This window comes from Mesoplodon bidens, assembly GCF_964165515.1.
Source record: "Mesoplodon bidens genome assembly, chromosome: 15".
Lineage (NCBI taxonomy): Eukaryota > Metazoa > Chordata > Mammalia > Artiodactyla > Ziphiidae > Mesoplodon > Mesoplodon bidens.
This window is the reverse complement of record NC_138171.1, coordinates 18,162,665-18,185,462: the sequence shown is the minus strand read 5'-3', so window position 1 is coordinate 18,185,462 and position 22,798 is coordinate 18,162,665. Positions and strand designations below refer to the sequence as shown.

The 22,798-nt window shown below is 45.7% G+C and overlaps 1 protein-coding gene across 1 annotated transcript in view; it reads right to left on the bottom strand.

Annotated features, from left to right (window-relative positions):
- Nucleotides 1-22,798, bottom strand: part of PTPRT (protein tyrosine phosphatase receptor type T) — a gene marked incomplete at both ends in the record, with an annotated part of 1,089,241 nt that overhangs the window by 125,571 nt on the left and 940,872 nt on the right. The window contains 1 exon segment of the mRNA XM_081255209.1: nucleotides 8,801-8,949. Coding sequence (XP_081111335.1) covers nucleotides 8,801-8,949 — 149 coding nt within the window.

Sequence of the window (22,798 nt, the reverse complement as noted above, 5' to 3'; positions counted from 1 at the left end):
TTATAATGGAAAGCTGAATCTATACAAATCAAAGAGAATATGAGGCCAGGTTCCAACAACATGCAAGGGCACCTAACACTGGGATCACTCTAATTTCCAAATAGGTTGCCTCTCCTGGAAAGTGAATTTAAGTAGGCTACAAATGTAAGTTCACTCTCGGGCAGGTTCTAGCTACTGTTCCAGACATATCTCTGGCCATATGCTTTCAGAACAAAGCACCCTGTATTTTAAGGCCCCTTCCTCAAGCTCACCATACCCCTTACACCTCCGAGCCTTTGTCCCTTCTATCTGGGACAATCTTTTCCTTGCACTTTCTTCAAATCAAAATCCATTTCCTCACATAGATAGTACTGTCTAACTCAATTAGGCAGAATTAATCACCTGCTGAGCCTCTGATCAGTGTTCCTGGGGCACCACACATGCCTTTTCTCTATCACTTATCGCATTTATTGAAACTAATCCACTTACGAATCTCTTCTTGGAGTACAGTAATATCCTTGAAGGCAGAGACTATGTCTTATTTATCTTTACAATCCCTACCCTGCTTAGCATAGAGTTGGCAGTCAATGAATATTTAAAGGAACACCTCAGTTATTCCCATAACCAGGGGATGAAAAGTATAATTCAATTTGAGAAGGTTAGATTTGTGCAGAAATCGGATTGGGGGTCTACAGAAAATATTAGAAGACAGGCCATTATTGACCATACTTCACTCCTCTGAAGGAGACCAGGGGACAAGGACTAGAGTGGTCCCAGCTCCCAACTCTAGCCCAGGTTTTGCTAGTGACTCGATGAGTGACCTTGAGAAAACTCTCTGGGACTCAGTTTCCATCTTTAAGATGAGGAAGTTGGATCAGATGGTGTCTAAGGTAATTCTTAGTTTTGATGGTTTATTATGTCTCCTTTTGGAGTCTAATATCCTTCTCTGACACTTACCTTAGTTTAACTCTTTAATGCTTGGGATGGACAATTTGTTTACTTTCTCAAGGCCACTTAAATTTCCATTTTGCACTTCCAAGGAATAAACAATTCCATTCCACTTTGGGTTGCCAGGAACTTAATAAGTGTGTCCTTTAATTTGTCAGCCAAGAGGATGACTGCAAAATATTCAATAATCTCTATAAAATATTCAATAAGAGCTTCCCTGGTGGCACAGTGGTTGAGAGTCCACCTGCTGATGCATGAGACACGGGTTCATGCCCCGGTCTGGGAGGATCCCACATGCCGCGGAGCGGCTGGGCCCGTGAGCCGTGGCCGCTGAGCCTGCGCGTCCAGAGCCTGTGCTCCGCAACGGGAGAGGCCATGGCAGTGAGAGGCCCGTGTACCGCAAAAAACAAACAAACAAACAAACAAAACAGTGACTGCTGAGCCCCACCCGTGGAGTTTGGGGTTCAGTAGGTCTGGGGTGGGGTCCAAGAACTTGCTTCCAGAAAGTTCCCAGGTGATGCTAATGCTGCTGATCTGGGGACCACACTTTGAGCACCACTGCTTTGAGCAAATGACTCAATGTTTGCTGAAACTGAACACTTTAGTTTCCTCCTCTATAAAATGGGAATAATAACATCTATCTTACAGAAGGCAGTATAGTGGGATGATCTTGGCTGTAGGCTTAGGGGTGTCACACAGACCCAGGTTTAAGTTCCAGCTTAAAAATCTGCCATTTAAAACTATGAAGGCTTAGGCAAGTTCCTTATTATTTAAACCTCAGTTTCCTCACCTGTAAACCATCAGGGACAGTCATAACACATTTAATCCTCCCAACATACCAATGATATAAGATAATGCATATAAAACACTCAGCTGGAAATGGGCTCATAATTAATGCTCAATAGATAATAGGTGGTATGATGAATATTAATAATCTAATAATTATTGTAATTTGAGGCCCCAAACTGGAAGGATTAAGTGAGCTCCTTGGCTAACCCAGCTAGAAATCAAAAATATCTCAGTACACTGGGATAACAGGGTCAAATCTAACAAGAAGACACAGCACAGATGAAATATAAAGTCTTTACTTGAGACCCTCAAATCCCGAGCTGGAAGCCATGAGCTCTGTGTGAGGCAGGTACGTGATGGACATTTGGAGGTTAATTCAAACGTGAGCAGTGTGTTCTGAACCCAGGTTTGGAAAAGTGAGTGAGGGTGGTGGCAGCCCCCTGAACTCCCAGTAGTTCGGCCCAGGGTAGACTTGGAAACCACACACTTCAGAGACATGGACTAAATGGAGACAGATGCGCCAATCAAGATTTTGAACAGATTGGAAAACAGAAATGTGTACTGAAGAAGGTTGATAGCTGATGTGAGGGCTGCTGAGCCTGCAGGGCAGGACCTGCAGGGCACACAGCTGGCTGCAGTCCAATAGCTGGGGCTGAGGCTCGGAGCTGCAGGAAGAGAAAGACTGATTTCGTTACCCTGTGGGACACCAGAGGGCAGACAAGGGCCAGCGTCTGGTTGCTGACCAACCCACACTTTGTGTGCAAAATCAGGAATGAATGGATGGAAGTTACAGAGAGCAGATTTCACCTTAAAAGAAGACAGAATCCAGTACCAGAAAAGCTGGAACCAGATATGGCCACGGAGCTAGAAGATCTTAGATGAATTCCAGGTCCATCATTCATATATACATACATACATACATACATATTTGGGTTGTGCAAAGATGCTCATTGTGGGACCATGAGTCTCCCACACCAGGCTGCAATCTCTCCCTCTTGCTCATCTCTCTCTATATCTATACAGGGCTTGGACCAGCTCAGGAATGCCTGCGGATGGGATGGGACCATCTGGTCTACAGTCCCACTTCCGAAGAAGCTCCTGGTGGGACAATTCTCACAGGTCCTTTCTGGATTACTGGGCAGCTACCTTCCTGCGACAGGCATTTTGGGCTCTGAAGTGGATAGAGGAGCCCAGAGGAGGCTCTGTCCTAACAGCTAGCAAGGCTATTCACGCTGATCTCCTTTCCTTCACCCTGCTTTGTGATGGAGAGAAAGCGTAAGGTTGGAGGAAAGACAAGACGCTTGGTTTAGAAAGTAGAACATGGGTCTAAACCTCACTATGTATTCATTACGGGACCTGAGGAAGATTTTTAATATCTCAGAGCGCCAGCTTCCTCTACTGTAAGATGGGTTTGCTAACAAACATAGCAACTAGAGAGGGTTACTGTGAGGACAGAGTAAGATGCCAAATTTGAACATGCTTATCACAGAGCCTGGCACCGGGCGGGAATCTGATTGGCTCCATGCCAGTATCCAGCCACAGGCTCCTTGCAGGACACTGTGGTGGTAGCAGCTTCTGCCCATGTGGTAGAAAAGGGGAGGAGCCATCAGCAGCCTCATACAGTGAGACCAGTGAGTGGTGAGAGCTGCATTCCTGGTGCAGGAGAGGGAACATGGATTCTGGAGTCAGATAACCCTATTTTGGCTTCCAATCCCATCCCCACTCTAAGCGTGTGGGACTTTGGGCTTATTTACTCCAATTCTCTGAAACTCAGTTTCTTCACTTATGAAATGGGAGTAATACCTAATTTATAGGGTTCCTAGGAGGCTTAAGAATGGGATTTATATAAAGCATACAGTCTAGCACATTGTAGAAGCCAATAAAAGTGATCTTCCTATCTGAGCTTTTGTTACTAGAAAGCGCAGAGCCCAAGTAGAATTTGAAAGTTGCCAGCCTGCATATTTAGATTATGTTTTCATATAATGGAGTTATATTTTAAAATAACCTGGTCTTGACCCTCTTGTCTTCATTTATGTTTTCCTGATCCTGATTATTTAATTCTCATACAGCTGTTTTATTGTAGGTACTTTTTTTTTTTTTTTTTTTTTGCATTACGCGGGCCTCTCACTGCTGTGGCCTCTCCCATTGCGGAGCACAGGCTCCGGATGCGCAGGCCCAGCGGCCATGGCTCACGGGCCTAGCCGCTCTGCGGCATGTGGGATCTTCCCGGACCGGGGCATGAACCCGTGTCCCCTGCATCGGCAGGCGGACTCTCAACCGCTGCGCCACCAGGGAAGCCCGTAGGTACTTTTATGAATGTTTTTCTAAATTCTTTGAAGAACTAAGTGGATAAAACCTAACTGATGTCAGGAGAGACAGATCCTTATCATGACTCTGCAAATGCCTGTGTGATTTGCAGCATGGAGTCTCTCTGAACCTCAGTTTCCTCATCTGTAGAATGGGGGTAGTAAGAAACCTACCAGCTCTTTCATGGTGCAGGAATAAGGATCTATGGCTCCAGGTTTTTGCGAAAGGACTTTTGTAAACTATGAAAAACTTAAAAGTAGGAACATTTATTATTTTTGAGACAATGCCCTGTTTTATTCATTTTTGTAATTACGCCCCTCTCCAAACTGTGCTCAGGACTCAGGACAGGGACAGGCACGTACTAAGCACTGAGAAAATGGCCACTAAATCTCACCTCCAAGCCCTCAACAGTGTCTGCTTCTTTATTTAGCAGAGAGCTTGATGGCCCAGCATGTGATACTCCTTAGAGATAAACTGCCTTCATCCACCAGACATGAAACCACTGAATAGAATGGAAGCAAAAAAATGAAGATGGAGTTTACTAACAGTATCCAATGGGCAAGTGAGTCTGTCAAATGCTATTACATGAAGGGTAGACAGCCAAGCCCCGTATCATAGAATTCAACAGCAATTTGTTTTGAAGCATTTTGATTTGGACTAAAATAAACAAGGAGCGGATGAGACTATGAACAAAAGACATAAAGAAGATTTAAGCAGGAATGTAAAATGAAAGCAGCAGAAGAAAGACCCAGAAAATGATCCCAGGAAGCAAAAGATCTCAGAAAAAAATAACAAGCAGGTACACAAGGCAGTAAGATCAAAATCAGATTACTTAATAAAAGCCAGCATTTCTTTAAACTGAAAACAACACACACTGCTGACAGGCACTCCTTTTTCAAGAATGCCACAGCACTCCAGAGCAACAGTTCATACCTGACAAAGCCCCCTCACCCCTGCATCCCAGAGGTCACTGGTCCTACACAAAATTGGGAGGCTTGACGGAATGGATGTTGCAGAACTTAGCAGTCACTTGGAATTGAAAACCCAGGAAAACAAACCCACACAGTTGGATGCAAAGGTTCAATTAGGCCAGGGCCCACCTGTTCAATGATGAAATAATTGCTCAGGGCAGGTTTTTCTGTAATCTTTTCCAACGTGACATCTATTCCTGTGCTCTGCCTCTAGCAATGCTTCTTCAACATTTGCAAATAATCTCAGGCCCTCCTAAAGACCCGATGGAGAAGCCAGACAGTCACTTCCCTAATGCCACGAAGACAGATTCAATTTTACACACATCAGGGTGACTGCAGAAGCAATTTCTACATCTCCAGTGTAAGCATTACTTACATTTTTTCCCCTCAAATCACACCCCAGTGATTCCACAGAGCATTTTAAAAGGTACCTGATGCATTCCAGGGCATTCAAAAGAATCCCCAGAGCATGTTTGTGGCTCTAGCCTGAGGACCCCAGATGCATAGATAGAATCCTAAAATATTTATTGATTCAAACAAATGTAAAATTTCTTAATAATTGAGTATAACGTCAATTGAATTTTTTCTCTCTTTTTAAAAGCAATATCATTAAAATGAATGTACATACAATATACATATACACATGTCTGGGTATGCGTGTTATGTCTGTGTGCATGTATGTGTGTGTATATAAATGTAAAACACACATATATCAATCTTGGAAAGATTGTGTCTGGACTTTAAAACATCTGATTAGATTTTACTGGATATGCTGCTTCTTCCTCTCTGGCTGGCCAATCTACCTCAGTCTTGGGTGCTTTTATCTTAAGAGTCTAAGTTTTAGCCCACGGGGAAAATGGAGGTGATGTTTCCCCTTGAAATCCAAGAAATTGGTGTTACCCAGGTTTTCATTCGAAATCAGAAAGCTTAAGATCAAATACCTACAATTTGGGGGTCACGATGTTTGTCATGTGTCTTTGACCATATCTCTTTGGCATTCAGAGTCCTCCCAGGACATTTTTACAAAAAGGAAATGGAAAAAAAGATGCACAAGAGCCTGGCCTGGACAGGAAAGGTTTTGGGTGAATAGGTACCACTTGGCCAGCAGTGCCATCAGCTAGGCTTGCTAATGAACTTCCTTGCCTCAGGACAAAAGCAGGAGAGTCAGTGACAAGTTAACACGGCCAAAGGCTTGGGGTGGGGCGGTGCTCAGGATGCGCCTTTAAGGACAAACCAAGCCCAGTTCCTTGCTACCCCCGTTTCCACTTCTCCTTCCCTCTGTCAGCATCCTCTTTTCCTGGACCCAAGGGAATGTATGAATCCCAGAAATTCACCTGGGTGGAGAATGGATTAAGAATTGACTGTGTTTAGGCAGACTGCAAACTTGTGCTGCTCTCTGAGGAAAATAGAAGTTAAATATTTACTCACGAAATAATCAGTATGTGCTGTTAGCCTTCGTCTTTAAAAGCCATTTCTCAACCTTAAGAAGTATTCCAACTTAGCGTCACCAAGAGTGGGCAAAGGGATAGCAGGCATCTATTGAAATGATGCAAAGGGAAGTACATACACAACGTGACCTGTGCAGCATTTTTGCCAAAATGTTTAACCTGAGTGTGATCATGATGAAAAAAATCAGACGAATCTGGACTGTGGAACATTCTGTGGACAAGTGGCCTAGACTTTTAAAAGATGTCAGCATCCTGAAAGGAAAATGAAAGGTGGGAGGCCTGTTGTAGACAGAAAGGTGATGGGAGACGTGGTGGCCAAATATAAAGTGAGCACCTTGACTGGATCCTGGATCAAAAGATAGTGACAATAAGAGAGAACATTTTAGGGCCATGGGGGAAATTCAGCTATGGACTCTGGTCTATCAGAGATTGAAACAAGGTTATATTTCTTGGGTAAAATAATTTCACTGTGGTTATGCTGAAGAGCTGTCCTAGTCCTCAGGAAACACATGCTGAATTCTCTGGAGGGGGAGTGTCATGATGTCTAAAACTTACTTCTAAATGGTTCATAAAATTATATATATATATTTATATATATATATATATATATACATATATATATATATAATGTATGTATACATATAGTGTGTGTGTGTGTATATGAGAGAGAGAGAGACAGCAAATATTGCAAAATGCGAACAATTGGTGAATCTAGGTAAAGACTACATGAGTATTCATTTTACTATTTTTTCAGTCTTTATAGGTTTAGAACAAAATCTCTCTTTCCCAAGGTAGCACGTCAATATGTGAAAATAGCTGTTGCCTCTTTCAAAGTTCAGCCTTCTTAACAGGGTGCCTACAAGAACCCCCTGCGCGGCTTTTACAAAATCCACATCCTGAGTCCCCATCCCACTCCCCGTGCCCCAGGAGATTTTGATTCAGCAGGTAAGGTGTGGGGCTCAGATATGTGGATTTTGAAAACTGCCTCAGGTAGGTGCTGTGGTACACTTGAGGTTAGGAATCATGGGTCTGAGGTACCCTTGGATCCTGGATCCATCAGGAAGCAGCTGTGTAACTGTGGGAAGGTCAGCCAAACACTGACCTTCTGGATATATCATCTATAAAATGGGAACAATCATACTAAGCATCTCACAAGGCTGTGGTGCAGATGAAGGTGGTCTGTAAATACTTGTTTCCTTTCTTTCTTCATCCTCTCATAGATCCCTGTCATCCCAAATGGACCTTATCTAAGTGATTTGTACAAAATATGATTTCTTCCCTTTGCCACTGGCACAGTGTAGGGGGAACATTTGTCTCTGCTCATATTCCTTTAGATTTCCTGCTTTCCCCACTTTGGAGAAGAGGCTGGGGAATCTAGCATTTCTACGCAATTCAGAAAAAGAACTGGTTTTCAGAAAGTTCAGAGCAAAAGTCAGCACTCTTGAGTCTGATCCCCAAGATTAGACTAAACTAAACTAGCTTTAGTTTACTAGTCTTGATGTGCTCCTTTGGATGGGGTGAACCCTGAAATTGTAGCCACTACTATTAGCTTGGGATCCTGTATTAACTCTGCATGAGGACACCACTGCTCTTGACTAAATGCCACTTGGATCACTAGCTGTGTCTTGAAACTGACCAAGGCTTGGAAGGCATGGCTTCCAGGTCTGGATAAGTTACTCATCAGCCATGGGACATCAGAGAAGTCTGAGCCTCAGTTTCATAAGCTGAGAAATGGAGACAGTGATAACCCATAACTCATCTACTTTATGTGGTTTATGTGCGGCACTGTTTTGATAACTGTAAGACACTCAATTCAGCTTGGCATACTTTTCTCCTTAAGGGCACAACCATGCCTTCCTTCTTCTTCTTTTTTTTTTTTTTTTGTGGTACGCGGGCCTCTCACTGTTGTGGCCTCTCCCGTTGTGGAGCACAGGCTCTGGACGCGCAAGGCTCAGCGGCCATGGCTCACGGACCCAGCCACTCCGCGGCATGTGGGATCCCCCCAGACCGGGACACGAACCCGTGTCCCCTGCATTGGCAGGCGGACTCTCAACCACTGCGCCACCAGGGAAGCCCTTCTTTTTTTTTTAACTATTATTAGTTTTAACCTGCCTCTGTGTACACAAGCAGCAGTTAAGATGGCTTGCCCTCATTTCCATCTGCTTTGAGGTTCTGAAATTCTCCTTTTTGGATGGGTGGCCCCATGTCTTTGCCAGGGATCACCTTCACCCTGGACCACCCCAGGGAAGCATCCAGACTCCATGTCCTATAGCACCTGACACTGTGAGGGGTCAACAGCAGAGGTACCAGGGTCAAGCTGGTACGGATGTCCCCTTCCCCTTAGTTGGCTCCACTTACTGAATCCATTAACGTCCTGTGGACTAGAGGAGAAGCCTTCGTCGTTGCGGCTGGTGCTGAGCTTGGTGGTGGGTTTGTCAGCCGAGGCCACGGGCCCCATCTCCCTCTGCGCTCCACTCTGTGTCTCCTTCTGCTTCTTGGCCAGCTTCCTTTGGGACATGTGCAAGGGGAATAAAATCACAGTCAGATGGTGACAGTTGCATCCAAGCACTGGAAGATCAGACTGTTCTTGTTCCCCACCCATCATCCTCAACCCCCAAACTGGTCCATTTTCCAGAAACAGAGTCAAGGCAGGTCTTCCAAGGTCAAGGTGGAATAAACCTAAGTCTTCCTGAAACCGATAAAGGCCTCCATTTGCTTAGAAATATGACATTTATCCTGCCTCATCCTCAGCAATGGGTGTGTTCTTTTTTTTTTTTTTTTGCGGTACTTGGGCCCCTCACTGTTGTGGCCTCTCCCGTTGCGGAGCACAGGCTCCGGATGCGCAGGCCCAGCGGCCATGGCTCACAGGCCCAGCCGCTCCGCGGCATGCGGGATCTTCCCGGACCGGGGCACGAACCCATGTCCCCTACATCGGCAGGCGGACTCTCAACCACTGCGCCACCAGGGAAGCCCGGGTGTGCTCTTTACTTGAGCGTAAAATGGGAAATGATGAGATCTGCACAATATGGAAAGAGTTGTCTTAGGCACAAATCATTGGTTTCCAAAGGAATAAAAAAAAAAAGGTCTTGCTCCATCTATGAAAAATGGCATTTTACAGAAATGTTTGGGTAGCTCTGAACCCCTGGATAAAAAAATTTTTTAATGGAGCCTCTCTAAAACATAGATATTTAAAAACTGGACAACGGAGTGGTAAAAATCTCAGGTTTTTACATCCTTAGTTTTTCACCCATGGTTGACCCTATGTTTTCATGGTGATGATGAGGCTATGTAAAATTTTAAAATATGTAGACAGGTGTTTCAGCTACAAAATGGAAATGGAAGGGTTGTAGAAGGAAATAAAACACAAAACCATACTTTGGGGATCTTATTCAAAATGTAATCACTAAAAAACCCTCTTAGTAATTAAGGAAAAATCCTATTCATTCCTGTAGTCATAGAGTTTAGTCGATACCCCTCCCTCTTTTTCCTGAACAGAGGGGAACATCCCAAACTTGTGAGCGGGGCGTACAAGACCTATGGCTCCAGGCTTCAACAGCCTTACTTTCCACACGTGTCTCCTTTTAGGAAACACCAACTACCTCATCTTCCTGTTCTAACCACTCCTCAGTATTCCCTACTCCGCAGTGTGCCCCCATTCTTCTCCCCGGGCCGCCTCCTCTTTATCCTTCGAGGCTCAGTGGCATTCAAATGTCACATCTTGGGCTTCCCTGGTGGCGCCGTGGTTGAGAGTCTGCCTGCCGAGGCAGGGGACGCGGGTTTGTGCCCCGGTCCGGGAGGATCCCACATGCCGCGGAACGGCTGGGCCCGTGAGCCATGGCCACTGAGCCTGCGCGTCCGGAGCCTGTGCTCCGCAACGGGAGGGGCCACAGCAGGGGGAGGCCCGCGTACCGCAAAAAAAAAAAAAAAAAAAAAAAAAGTCACATCTTCTCTGAGGTTTCCTCTTGCTCCCTAAGCAGATGTGTGGTTTTCTCTTCCCGGCTGACTCTCCCATTGAACACAAATTTACTTAGCACCTACACGTGCCAGTCTCTGCTAGATGTAAGAAGTTCATAGCATCAAACACTGGACATGATCTTGACCTTCACAAAACACAGACACTAGAGGCAAAGACAGGCACTAAACAGGTAAATACATAAATCGATATAAAATCACAAAGGTGATGAAATCCAAGAAGGAAAAACACATACATATAGGGGAGAGCAGCAAGTAGCCGGTTTGAACCCCGTCAGGAGATCAAGGAGGGCCTCGTTGCCATGTCGGCTAAGCACTTGACTAAGCCAATTGCAGTGATTCAACCCTCCTACCCAGGAAGGCAAGAACCTCTTGCGCGAACCTCTTTCGACTTCCTGTACCTACTCCAATTTCTTGCTGAGTGTCTGGCACACAGCCAGAGCTCAATAAATTTGTTGTGCAAATTTATGTTTAAAAGTCTACAATCTGAAGTGTAGAAAAGACTGTCATCCTACTCTGAGTACAAATTATAACCACTTAAAAAAAAAGATGTATGCAAGGAAAGAGGAAGAAAAAGCTGCATGAAATTAGTTTGTGACCTGAAATACTTCTAGTTAATGAATTATTTTTGTCTAACAACTTAGCATTTCCTTCCTGGGGTGTTTGAAGAATTGATGGAATGTTCACAGAAGTCGAGACCTTTGTTTTCCCTCAGAGCCCACAGAATAGCCATAGCTATAGAACGTTTTTTTAAAAAACCTCATGTAAGATAGTCACATGATATATGGGATGGTCGCATAACTCATGCTGTCCTCAGATCCCTCAAGACTCAAGCACTTGTGACTTCCCGAACTTGGCATTTTTTCCTGCAGTTGTTCTGAGATTCCTGCCAGTTGGGTCACACAATTTCACCAGCAGGGGGTACCAAGAGCTGTTAAAAAGAGAGCATTGTACAAGCCTATCTATTCCTCTGCTGGGTCATCTCTAGAGCTGAAGAATGTTTTAAGACATAGCAATCCAAAGTTCCCTGCTTCTGACAGGTTGGGACAATGTGATGTGGCTGGTGGTATTCTTCCTTCTAACCGATCACTTGGAGGTCCCCCCGACTTTTGCTGGTTAGCTGAGCGAGGGTAGGTGGCCAGGCATGTGCCCACGATGGACCATGACTTCTGTGGTTTATCCTGAGCACCACTCTTGATAAGGGAGGGTGGCAGGTGGAATGGCTCCACGGAGAGGACTGTAAGGGCTGTGAAAGGTTCTGGAATCATGCTACGAGAGGAGAAGGAAGAGTGTCTGAAACAGGGATGTTTCTCATGGAGAGGGAATATTCTGGAATGCTCTCTTCACACACGTGACATCTGGCTCTGTGTGGTCCCAGGGGTCAGAATTAGAACCACGACATTGGCTTGACACAAGGAAGAAATTTCTAGCAAAGTAGAACTGCTTGGGTCTCTTTTGAAAGTGCCTAGTGCCGAATTGCCCTTCCCATGTTTTCTTCTTTGGCAACCTTCTCTTCACCTTTAAGGGGCCAACTCAAAGGCCCCCCTACTCTTAGAAGTCTTTGTCTCCTCCCTAAAGTTAGTAGTTCATTTCTCTTTGCACATTAATTGGTTGGAAAAATATTTAATGAGCACCTACTTTGTAGGTGGTTAGACAGAAGTGGCTGTTAGACAGCAGGAGACCATGATGTGAAAAGCCAGACATGACCCCTGCTCTGTTTAGGCTTTTGGAAATAATGAGCCCTCCATTATTGGAGGAGTTCACGGAGAGACTCAGAAACTACCCGGGAAAGAGGTGGTAGGGATTCCAGCATCTGCACCCTGCAAAACCCTTGAATATGTGGGTGGAGAACAGGAGACCCGGACAATTGAGGGAGAGTGTTGGTTCCACAGGGCTCTTCCCTGGACGTGAAGAGCCATGCCCACTTTCCAGGGGAGACACTGACCAGGCACTCTTTCCTTTCTCCATAGGGTTTTCCTTGACCCATCCTCTACTGGCATCTCTGGACAGACTTTCCTGGGAAAACACAAAGGTTGGAACCCTGGAGCCAGAGAGATAGCTCAGTCCATAGGAGGCAGACAAAGAAAACACAGCAGGAACACTACTCCTATTAAAAGCCAGCATTGTGCTCTTTGAAGCCCAGACAGACACTTCTATGCTGACATGATTGAACCTCTAATTAAATTTATACATCAGAAACTGGAAGGGAACTGCACCATTCTCTTATTTTGTAAAAGAAATTGAGGCCAGACAGAGGAGGAGCTTAGACAAGTCATGCAGCATATCCGTGGAAGCCACAGGACCCTAACCTTGCTTTCTTTTCTGCCTACCAGCTCAGGATACCTGTTCCAACTTTCCCCTACCTCTCCTTTTGGGATAAAACCAGAAGTGCAAGTTCAGTCCATGGTAACAATTCTAGCCCCTTATGAATGCAGCAAAACCTCATTAATCCAAACTCCACTAACTCAGAATAACTGTAATTGAGGCAGAGGCTGGGCTACCGCACAGCAGAGTTGATGGTGTAAATGAGAACACGGAAAAGTGCAGGATGAAAAGGAGAACACACCACTTTCTCTTCTTTCAGGAGGCAGGATGGCACAGCAGTTAACATCAACTTTGGTGCCAGACAGCCTGGCATCAAAACCTGGCTCCATATCAGACTAGCTGTGTGAGTTCTTGCAAGTTACACATGCCTCTGCATGTCAGTTTCCTCCTGTCTATAGAATTGCAGGTAGCAACAGCACTCCCAAGGAAGGGAAAGTGTTTGTGAAGATTAAATGGTGTGTAGTTACCAGAGCATTTTCCCCAGTGCATGGTACACAGTAAGCACTCAGTAAATGCTCTCTGGTTATCTTCTAAATATAGGAAACAGCCATGTTGATTTAAACGGCCTCATTATTTATTAAATATGAATCCTCTAAAATAGATACCCTGAAGAATGGCTTTTCTCTAAAAACATTCTTTGATGTATTCTACAGCCGTGCTTCTCAACCTTGGCTGCACAAATCATTTGGGGAGCTTTAAAAATTACTGATGAGATTCTAATTTAATTGGTCTAGGGTGCAGCCTGGGCATTTGGGTTTTTAGAAGCTCTCCTGGTCGTCGTAATGTGCCACCAAGCTTAAGCACCACCGATGTAGAACACTGATTTCTCCAAGGAGTCTCTGGACCAGCAGTATCGGCTTCACCTGGGAACATACTAGAAATGCAGTTTCTCCAGCCCCACCCCTGACCCATGAATCAGAAACTCCAGATGCGTAATAAGCACTCCAGGCAATCCTAATGCATGCTGAAGTGTGATATCCCCATTGCTGAGAACCCACTCTTCAGCTGATCTGAATGACTGAAGAGTCCCTATCACGGCGGAGGACCAGGACCAGGAGGTAGGACACCTGGGTACCAGCCCCAGGTCTCCAAATACCTCACTGAATTACCAGGGACACATCGTTTCCACTTTTTTTTTTTTTTTTTTTTTTTGCGGTACGCGGGCCTCACACTGTTGTGGCCTCTCCCGTTGCGGAGCACAGGCTCCAGATGCGCAGGCTCAGCGGCCATGGCTCATGGGCCCAGCTGCTCCACGGCATGTGGGATCTTCCTGGACCAGGGCACGAACCCATGTCCCCTGCATTGGCAGGCGGATTCTCAACCACTGCGCCACCAGGGAAGCCCCGTTTCCACTTTTTGGTATTGACTTCAATATAGGGGGGAGCTGGCATCTGAGAACCACAGCAAGAACTGATGCTTTTTAAATGACTGTTACCAGTTGAACTGTGTTCCCCTAAAAGATATACTGAAGTCCTAACCTCTGGTACCTGTGAATGTGACCTTATTTGGAAATAGGGTCTTTTGTTTTTTTAATAATCTCAGTATTTTTATTGCCTCTTTACAGCATTAGATATTTTACTTTAGAAATATTTTACTAAAATGACAGGAAAAAAGTCATTACCATTCGTTTTGTTCACTCAGATCCATTCTCAGCACCCTCAAGTTAAAAAGGAGATACAATTTTAGAAAAATACAAAACATTATGAAGTGTTTCCTTAATAAGACAGCGGTTTCTAAAACTTCTCCCAAAATCCTACTAAAATATTTATAATACAGGGAAAAAAGGGAAAACCCACAACTGTTCTCAGGTTTTCTAGAAGCAGAACTGGTGGCCAATGCAGGCGTGGAAAGAGGGTCTTTACAGGTGTAATCCAGTTAAGGTGGCCCTAATCCAGTATGACTGGTGGTCTTACAAGGAGAGGGGAATTTGGACAGAGACGCACGGGGAGAGGGCTGTGTAAGGACAGAGGCGGAGAATGCAGTGAGGCAGCTACGAGCCAAGGAATGCTGAGGATGTTACAGCCATCACCAGCCACGACGAAGAGGCAAGAAGGACTCTACTCAGAGCCTCAAAGGGAGCCTGACCCCCACTGACACCTTGATTTCAGACTTCCAGCCTCCAGAACTGTGAGAGAATACATTTAGTTCTTTTAAACCATCACCTTGTTGTGGCAGTCCTACGAAATGAATACAGTGACCATGAAACAATAAATCCTAAATTTATTGTATTTATTTAATAAACACGCATATAGCACTTAATCCTTTCCAGGCACTATTTAAGGCTATCACAAACACGGCGTATTAACTTCTTGAATTCTCTTAATAACTCTAGGAGATTGATGGTATTACTAACCCCATTTTGTAGATGAGAGAATGAGGCAGAGTTGAAGTAACTCACCGAAAGCCACACGTACTTTAAGAGATAGAGCTGGGGGCTTCCCTGGTGGTGCAGTGGTTAAGAATCTGCCTGCCAATGCAGGGGACACGGGTTCAAGTCCTGGCCCGGGAAGACCCCACATGCCACGGAGCAACTAAGCCTGTGCGCCACAACTACTGAGCCCGCGTGCCACAACTACTGAAGCCCGCATGCCTAGAGCCCGTGTTCCACAATGAGAAGCCACCGCAATGAGAAGCCCGCGCACTGCAACGAAGAGTAGCCCCCTGCTCGCTGCAACTAGAGAAAGCCCGCGTGCAGCAATGAAGACCCAGTGCAGCCAAAAATAAATTAATTAATTATTTTTTAAAAAAGAGAGAGCTGGGATTCAAACTCAGGCAGTCAGGCCTCTGAATGTTCTTTAAGAGTCCTTGTTATGTCACGCTAAGCCAAGGACCCACACATGTATACCCTTGTCCCAAAGCTTTCTCAGCTGGCTCCTTGCCTCTCCAGGCAAACACACAGTGACTCATATAAGCACATACATGCAGCCAGAAAGTTGACATTCGTATCCACTCACATCCTTTAGGCATTACATATCCTGTCTGCTCATGACCTCTGTTGGGTACCAATCTTGCAAGATAACTGGTGGGTCCTTCCTCTCCTACCCCCATCACCCTACCTTGGGGCTTCTCCATGCTTCCACCAGAATGGCAAAGTTACAGAAGCAATAGTAGCACATCTTATCACAATTCAAAAGGTCAAGGGACCTTGGCCACCACCTCTGACACCTCCATCTCTCTGCTGTCTTGCTCTCCATGTCTGTGCCTCTACCTGCGTCTGCTTCTCTCCTCAGCCTGTGGCTGCCTCTCTGTCTTCCTTGCCTGGGTGGGCTCTCTTTCCACTAAGGACAGAGTCAGACCCAGTCTGACCATCCTCTGGAGCAGGGCAGGGGAATCTGCAGAGCAGAGGACCTAAGACAGATGCAAGGCCCTCCTGCTGCTGGGTCCACGGCCACACTACCCCTTAGATCCTCAAGCAGAGCCTAGTGGGAACAGCATTGGCTCCGGAACAAGACTGCCTGAGTCCAAATCCTGGCTCCACCGTTTACTGGCTATGTAGCCTTGGACAATTACTTAGCCTCTTTGTAACTCAGTTTCCTCATCTGTTAAATAGGGATAATTATTGTGAATTCTCACAACAACCATTTGCAGTAGATGCTGACTTCTAAATATTAAAGTACTTACAATAGGATCTGTCATCTCCCAAACAAGCTCCATATAAGTGTTTGTTAAATACTAGGCAATGGGAAGGAAATAAATGCTTCAAAGGAACATGAGGACAGAATCTATGGCACAGACAGTGGGAACTTCCCTGAATGCTTTCAGACCACTGGGCTCTGAACCCCTGGGCCAGACGAAATGCCCTCTGTTCTTAGTGTTGTGGAAATATCACGGACCTTGGCCCCAGGCTAACCTGCTTCTAACCAGCTGTGTGATCATGACTGTGTCTCCGTCTCTACGAGACTCGTGTAGAAAGGTATTTGATAAGCCCTATTTCACAGAGTTACTAGGATGATTAGAAATAATATGTGTTAATTCCCTAGCATGGTCTTTGGCCTATAACAGACACTCAGCAAATGCTATTTCTTTTTCTCCTCCTTCTTCATACTGGCCATCTGCATTCCTTCTTCCTTGCTTTATTTTAATTTTAACTTGGTGTCTGATCTGCTCCCTGAGATGAGCACTCCAGGGAAGCAAGGTGACTACTGAATACTTTTTCTTCCTGTGCTCCTTTTGATCCATCCATACCTTGTGCTTATTCGACCATAAACCAAGCCAGATACTCGGACAGATACTTTTCTCCCAGTCACTCTCTGACCCTCAGTTTCAGGCCATTACAAGTTACAGAATCTTGGATTCTCTGGGCTGGAAAGTCATTCTCCCACCCCAGCTGGGAGACCCCTTGCAACACCCCCAGCAAGTGGATGTCCCCCTCTCCACCCCCGTGACTGTCCAACTCCAGAGACAAGGACTCATCACCTCTTCAGGCAGCCCCTTCTAGGTCCCTATATGAGGATTAGTCTCTGAGCTGAGGCTGAGCTGAACTCTGCTTCTTGTTTCTTAGGCCCTCTTGGACACCCGTCGATGGTCTGCCTGCTTTTCACATCTAGCCTGTGCATGGATGAACTGATGGCTATCATCTTCCAAACTTTATCCCAAGCAACCTCTTCCAAGCAGTCTCTCCTGATCACCAAGGCTCTGTGTTCCTCCCCCAGCTCAGCCAACCTCCTTCTGCATTTCACACCCCTGTACCTGCACCTCTTCTCAGATCTCAACCCAGGGCTCCCAGGGGTGCTCTCTCTTTTACCCCCAGCCCACCCCAGACCTTTACTCCCCATCCAGAAATCACTCCTGCTTGCCAGATGGTCAGCCTCCATGATTATCTCCCCTGCTAGCCTGTAACCGCAGGGGCAAGGTCCATGCCGGCCTTGTTCACCTTGTGCAGATAGGGCCTTGTGCAGATAGGGCCTTGCACAGATAGGGCCTTGCACAGACAGGGCCTTGCACAGTTTTGGGCACAAGCAGGTACTCAGTACACACTTGTTGAATTAATGTATTAATAGATAATCACAAATCCTTCAAGTTCCCTCTCAAACACCACTTCTTCCAGGAGGCATTTTCTGACCTCTCCCTTACAGGACATATCTCACTTCTGTTTTATATCCTAGTCATTGGCCTGCTCACTCTCATCGCCCCTCATTATCACAATTTGCATAATGCACATTAGTTCATATATGTATTTCCTCTAGCACCTAGTTCAGCACTTGGTACCATGTTGTAAAAGCTTTAAAACTGTTTACTGATGAAATGAATGAATGGATGGCACTTTTTTTTTTTTTTTTTTGCAGTACGTGGGCCTCTCGCTGTTGTGGCCTCTCCCATTGCGGAGCACAGGCTCCGGACGCGCAGGCTCAGCGGTCATGGCTCACAGGCCCAGCCGCTCTGCGGCATGTGGGATCTTCCCAGACCTGGGCAAGAACCCACGTCCCCTGCATCGGCATGCGGACTCTCAACCACTGTGCCACCAGGGAAGCCCTGGCACTTTTAATTCATTTATCATTGCTCCATTCCATATTTGAGCATCCTCATGACTTAGGCTTGACACTTTTAATCTACTTCTGCACCAAGTGTTGGACTTGAACGGGTTCTACTTATACTACGGGTTCTACAATACTATAAGTTGGCCTTTTGCTGCAGATGGTGCATGGGAGTGATTCTCAAACCTGAGGGTACATCAGAAGCACCCAGGAAGCATGTTAAAACAGGGATTGTTGGGCTCCACTCTCAGACTTCCTGATTTGGTGAGTACGAGGTAAGGCCTGAAAATGTGCATTTCCAACTCCCTAGGAGATGCGGGCACTATCCTTGGAGAACTACTGGTCTGTGGGATGTCATCTCCTGCCCCACTGGGGAACACGTGCCATTTATCTGCTGTCTTTTCACCACTGGTCACCTGAAACCTTATTCCCATCACCCACCCCATCCCATTTCTCCTAAAACTGCCAGTAAGCATAATATACCCTTTAGTCGAGGATTCCCATTTTCCTGGGATTTTATCCTAATAAAATAACAGTAAAAAAGGAGAATACATATATTATGTAGCTAATACTGGAAAACCCAGCTTCGCATATGCCAGGCGTTCTCGACGGTGGCACTACTGACATTTTGGGCAGGATAATTCTTTGCTGTGCAGGCTGTGCACTGCAGGATGTTCAGCTGCACCCCTGGCCTCCACCTAACAGGTTCCAGGGGCTCCTCCCACTCCCAGCTGTGACAATCAAAAATGTCTTCAGGGCTTCCCTGGTGGCGCAGTGGTTAAGAGTCCGCCTGCCAATGCAGGGGACACGGGTGCGTGCCCCGGTCCGGGAAGATCCCACATGCCGCGGAGCGGCTGGGCCCGTGAGCCATGCCCGCTGGGCCTGGGTGTCTGGAGCCTGTGCTCCGCAACGGGAGAGGCCACAGCAGTGAGAGGCCCGCGTACCGCAAAAAAAAAAAAAAAAAAAAAAAGCCTTCAGATACTGCCCAGTGTCCCAGGGGCGGTGGGTAGGCAGAACTGCCCTGTGCCTGATTGAGAACCACTGGTATATACATAGGAACATAACAGTTTGCCAGTTAGTAAATACTACCATGTATTAGGTACCTTCAGAGATTACCTTCTGTAATCCTCACAGCAACACTATAAAGTGGTGATTATTTCTTTTCTTTTATAAATGAGGAATCCGAGGCCCAGAGGGTTAATCCTAAACTCCTAAAACAGGTAAAGGGAGCAGGTGGGATTGGAGGCCCCCATTCCTCAGCCTGCAGAGCCCTGCTTGCTTCTACAGCCTGCTCTGTTTCTTCTCTTGGACAGCAAACGATCAGTTACAGCCTCATGACTGTCTAACTATGGGGGGCCGGTTCAGTAAATTATGGTGTGTCCTCTGGATGGAATATTACACAGCTATTAAAATGATGGACTGTCATTAAAAATGATTACTATATAACAACATAGAAAAGTGCTAACTGGATCACATTAAGTTAAAAAAAAAACCTGGAAAATAAAACTGTGTCTACATTGTGATTATCACTAGGAGAAAGTATATCTAAGCTGATGTGTTACATTGAAGGTATTAAGGATAATTTTCCTTTCTTCTTTGATACCCATTATTGTTATCAGAATATCTTTACGATCATTATTTTTAAGTAGCAGCGGGGTAATGAAATTCAAGATGTCAGCTTTGTCAGAGTTCCATCTTCCACCTGAATCAGTGGAATTCAGGCTACTCTAAATCCTTGAGTAAGGCAGGGGTTTGGCACACTCTTACTCTCCCAACCCCCCACAGCACTGTTGCATGTATGTGTCTGAACTGGAACATCTCTCCTTGAACTGTACAGTTTCCTCCGAGCTCAGCCAGCTGGAAGCATAGAAGAAAATGGCTCTGAAGGCAGCGGTGTGGATCACTCGGGGAGCCAGGGCTGTTAGGAACACACAGTTTTCGAATAGCAGATGTGTCCGTCCGTCAGAGGGTACTGAGCAGTGCACTAGTCTCATGCATTATGCATCAAGAGTGGCCTGGAACCCTGGCCTGGCCGCGTGGGAGAAGTCTTGCATAAGGAACATCTGATGAATTGATTGGAATGTCAAAAATGTCATTAAGGATAAATGAATGGATGTGTTACTCTGGCTGTAAGAGGCAGTGCCAGCAAGACGACAGACAGTCAGCAGGCTGCCCAAGACAGACGGCGTTTGCGATGGAGATTCATGGTCTTTATGCAACGTGAGGTGCTTTGCGGGGAGAAGAATAGACAGAAATGCTCCAGCACTTAAGCACTGTAAAATCACAAGCATGAGATAAATTAATTAGTGAACACTAGGAAGGCGCCTGGTCTGTCTGTACTCCTGGGGAAAGCCAGGATGGATGGCACTGGGCTGGAGATGATGGGTCTCAACACCAGCCTCCTAAAGAAAGCAACTGAATTTAGTGTACAGTCATAAACCACAGCTGATGGAAAGGTATGTCTGGTCTGCATTTGTTTTCTTCACGGGTACTGTTTCTGTCTCCTGCCCCAAGCTCTTTGTGTCTGTGGGTCAAGTGTCTTAGGTGACTCTGGGGAGACCCAGAATGGCTACCACTTGCTTCTAATGCCACCATGGGTGAAGGTGGGGGTGATGATGTTATCGTAATCCCTCAACCCAGGGGAAAACTCTCGGGAAGCCTGACTTGCCCTGTGGCATCCTATACAGGGGGTGCTCCATCCTCAGGGGATGGGAGGCTCACTATGTCACATTCAACCTGTTCTACTGTTGGACAGGCATCGTTAGAAAGTTCTTCTTCATGCTTCTCCAGCATCTTCCTCCTTGTAAACTTAACAACTACAACAACGAGAAATGTTGAGCATTTGCTAGGTGCCAGGCACTGTGTGCCCTGGCACAGTCGGGCTACCGCCTTATCTTGTAGCATCCTCATATTGCAGTGTAGGAAACAGAAGACCAGAGAAAGGGAGAAACATACTCAGGACTACATAGCTAGTATAGGGCAGAGCCAGACCCAAACCCAGGTCTGCTTAAAACTAAGTCTTAACATCTTAACTCTCACACAAATATAAGTCCCATAACCTCCTCTTAACAGAGTCTGGCTTTTAGAACAATACAGAACATGAGAAGGGAAGAACTAATACTTTGAACACGTGTTGGGTACTTTGCTAAGTACCTGGCCTGCGGTAGCCTACTCCATCTTTCATGCAACTGCCTTGTGTCTGTGAAGTAAGTTACCATTTCTCCACCCGAGACCTCTCTTTTCTGGTTTGTTTCTATGTACATTTATTTATTTATTTATTTATTTTGCGGTACGCGGGCCTCTCACTGTCGTGGCCTCTCCCGTTGCGGAGCACAGGCTCCGGACGCGTAGGCTCAGTGGCCATGGCTCATGGGCCCAGCCGCTCCGCGGCATGTGGGGTCTTCCCAGACCGGGGCACGAACCCGTGTCCCCTGCATCGGCAGGTGGACTCTCAACCACTGCGCCACCAGGGAAGCCCCACATTTATTTTTTATATACAAAAGTCAGTCTCATTTCTATATATTAACAACGAACAATTCGAATATGAAATAAAAAGAACAGTACCATTTACAATAGCACACACACAGGAGAAACATTCAGGTATAAATCCACCAAAATATGCATGGGACCTGCATGTCAAAAACTACAAGAGGGTGATGAAAGAAACCAAAATAGACCCACACAAATGAAGAGACATATCATGTTCCTGGGCCAGATGGCTCAATATTGTTAAGATGACAGATCTCACCAAACTGATCTACAGATTCAGTGCAAGCCCAATCAAAACCCAGTAGGATTTCTTGCAGACATGCACAAGCTGATTCTAAAATACTATTGCACATTTATTTTTAAAGAAAGAAGGGGGAAAAAAAGCCTTCAAACCTTCACTGTTCAGAAAATGAAACCCGACACCTGTTGTCATATTAAATATCATAATCATTGGGTACATTTTAAAATAAAATTATTTCTCTATGTCTGGCATAGCTGAATTTGAATAAAATCCTCTCCATGGCACAACCCTATTAATAAGACATTTTATTCCTTTTTCTTTTTCTTTTTTTGTGTGTGTGTTACACGGGCCTCTCACTGTTGTGGCCTCTCCCGTTGCGGAGCACAGGCTCCGGATGCGCAGGCTCAGCAGCCATGGCCCACGGGCCCAGCCGCTCCGCGGCACGTGGGATCTTCCCGGACCGGGGCAAGAACCCGTGTCCCCTGCATCGGCAGGTGGACTCCCAACCACTGCGCCACCAGGGAAGCCCCCAATAAGACATTTTAAACAAAAACATGTTAAGAGACAAAAGGTTGCTCTGTAAAATTAAAAGTGAGACTCAAGAGGCCTATTTAAAAAAAGAAGCCACAAAAACAGCCCTAACCCCATCCTTTCTTTAATCTTGGTCCTTATTTCTCCAGTGCAGAATATAAAAGTCATACAATTGTAAAAAGATGAACGATCCTGTTCCTGTTTGACTCTTGTCCCTTTTATACAGTGAGTGTATTAAAAGGAATGAAGTGGTTGGTACAGGTTTCCCCCCGCCCCCTGCCTACCCCCATTACAATTTGGAGCAATAGTTATACACCTTCAGGT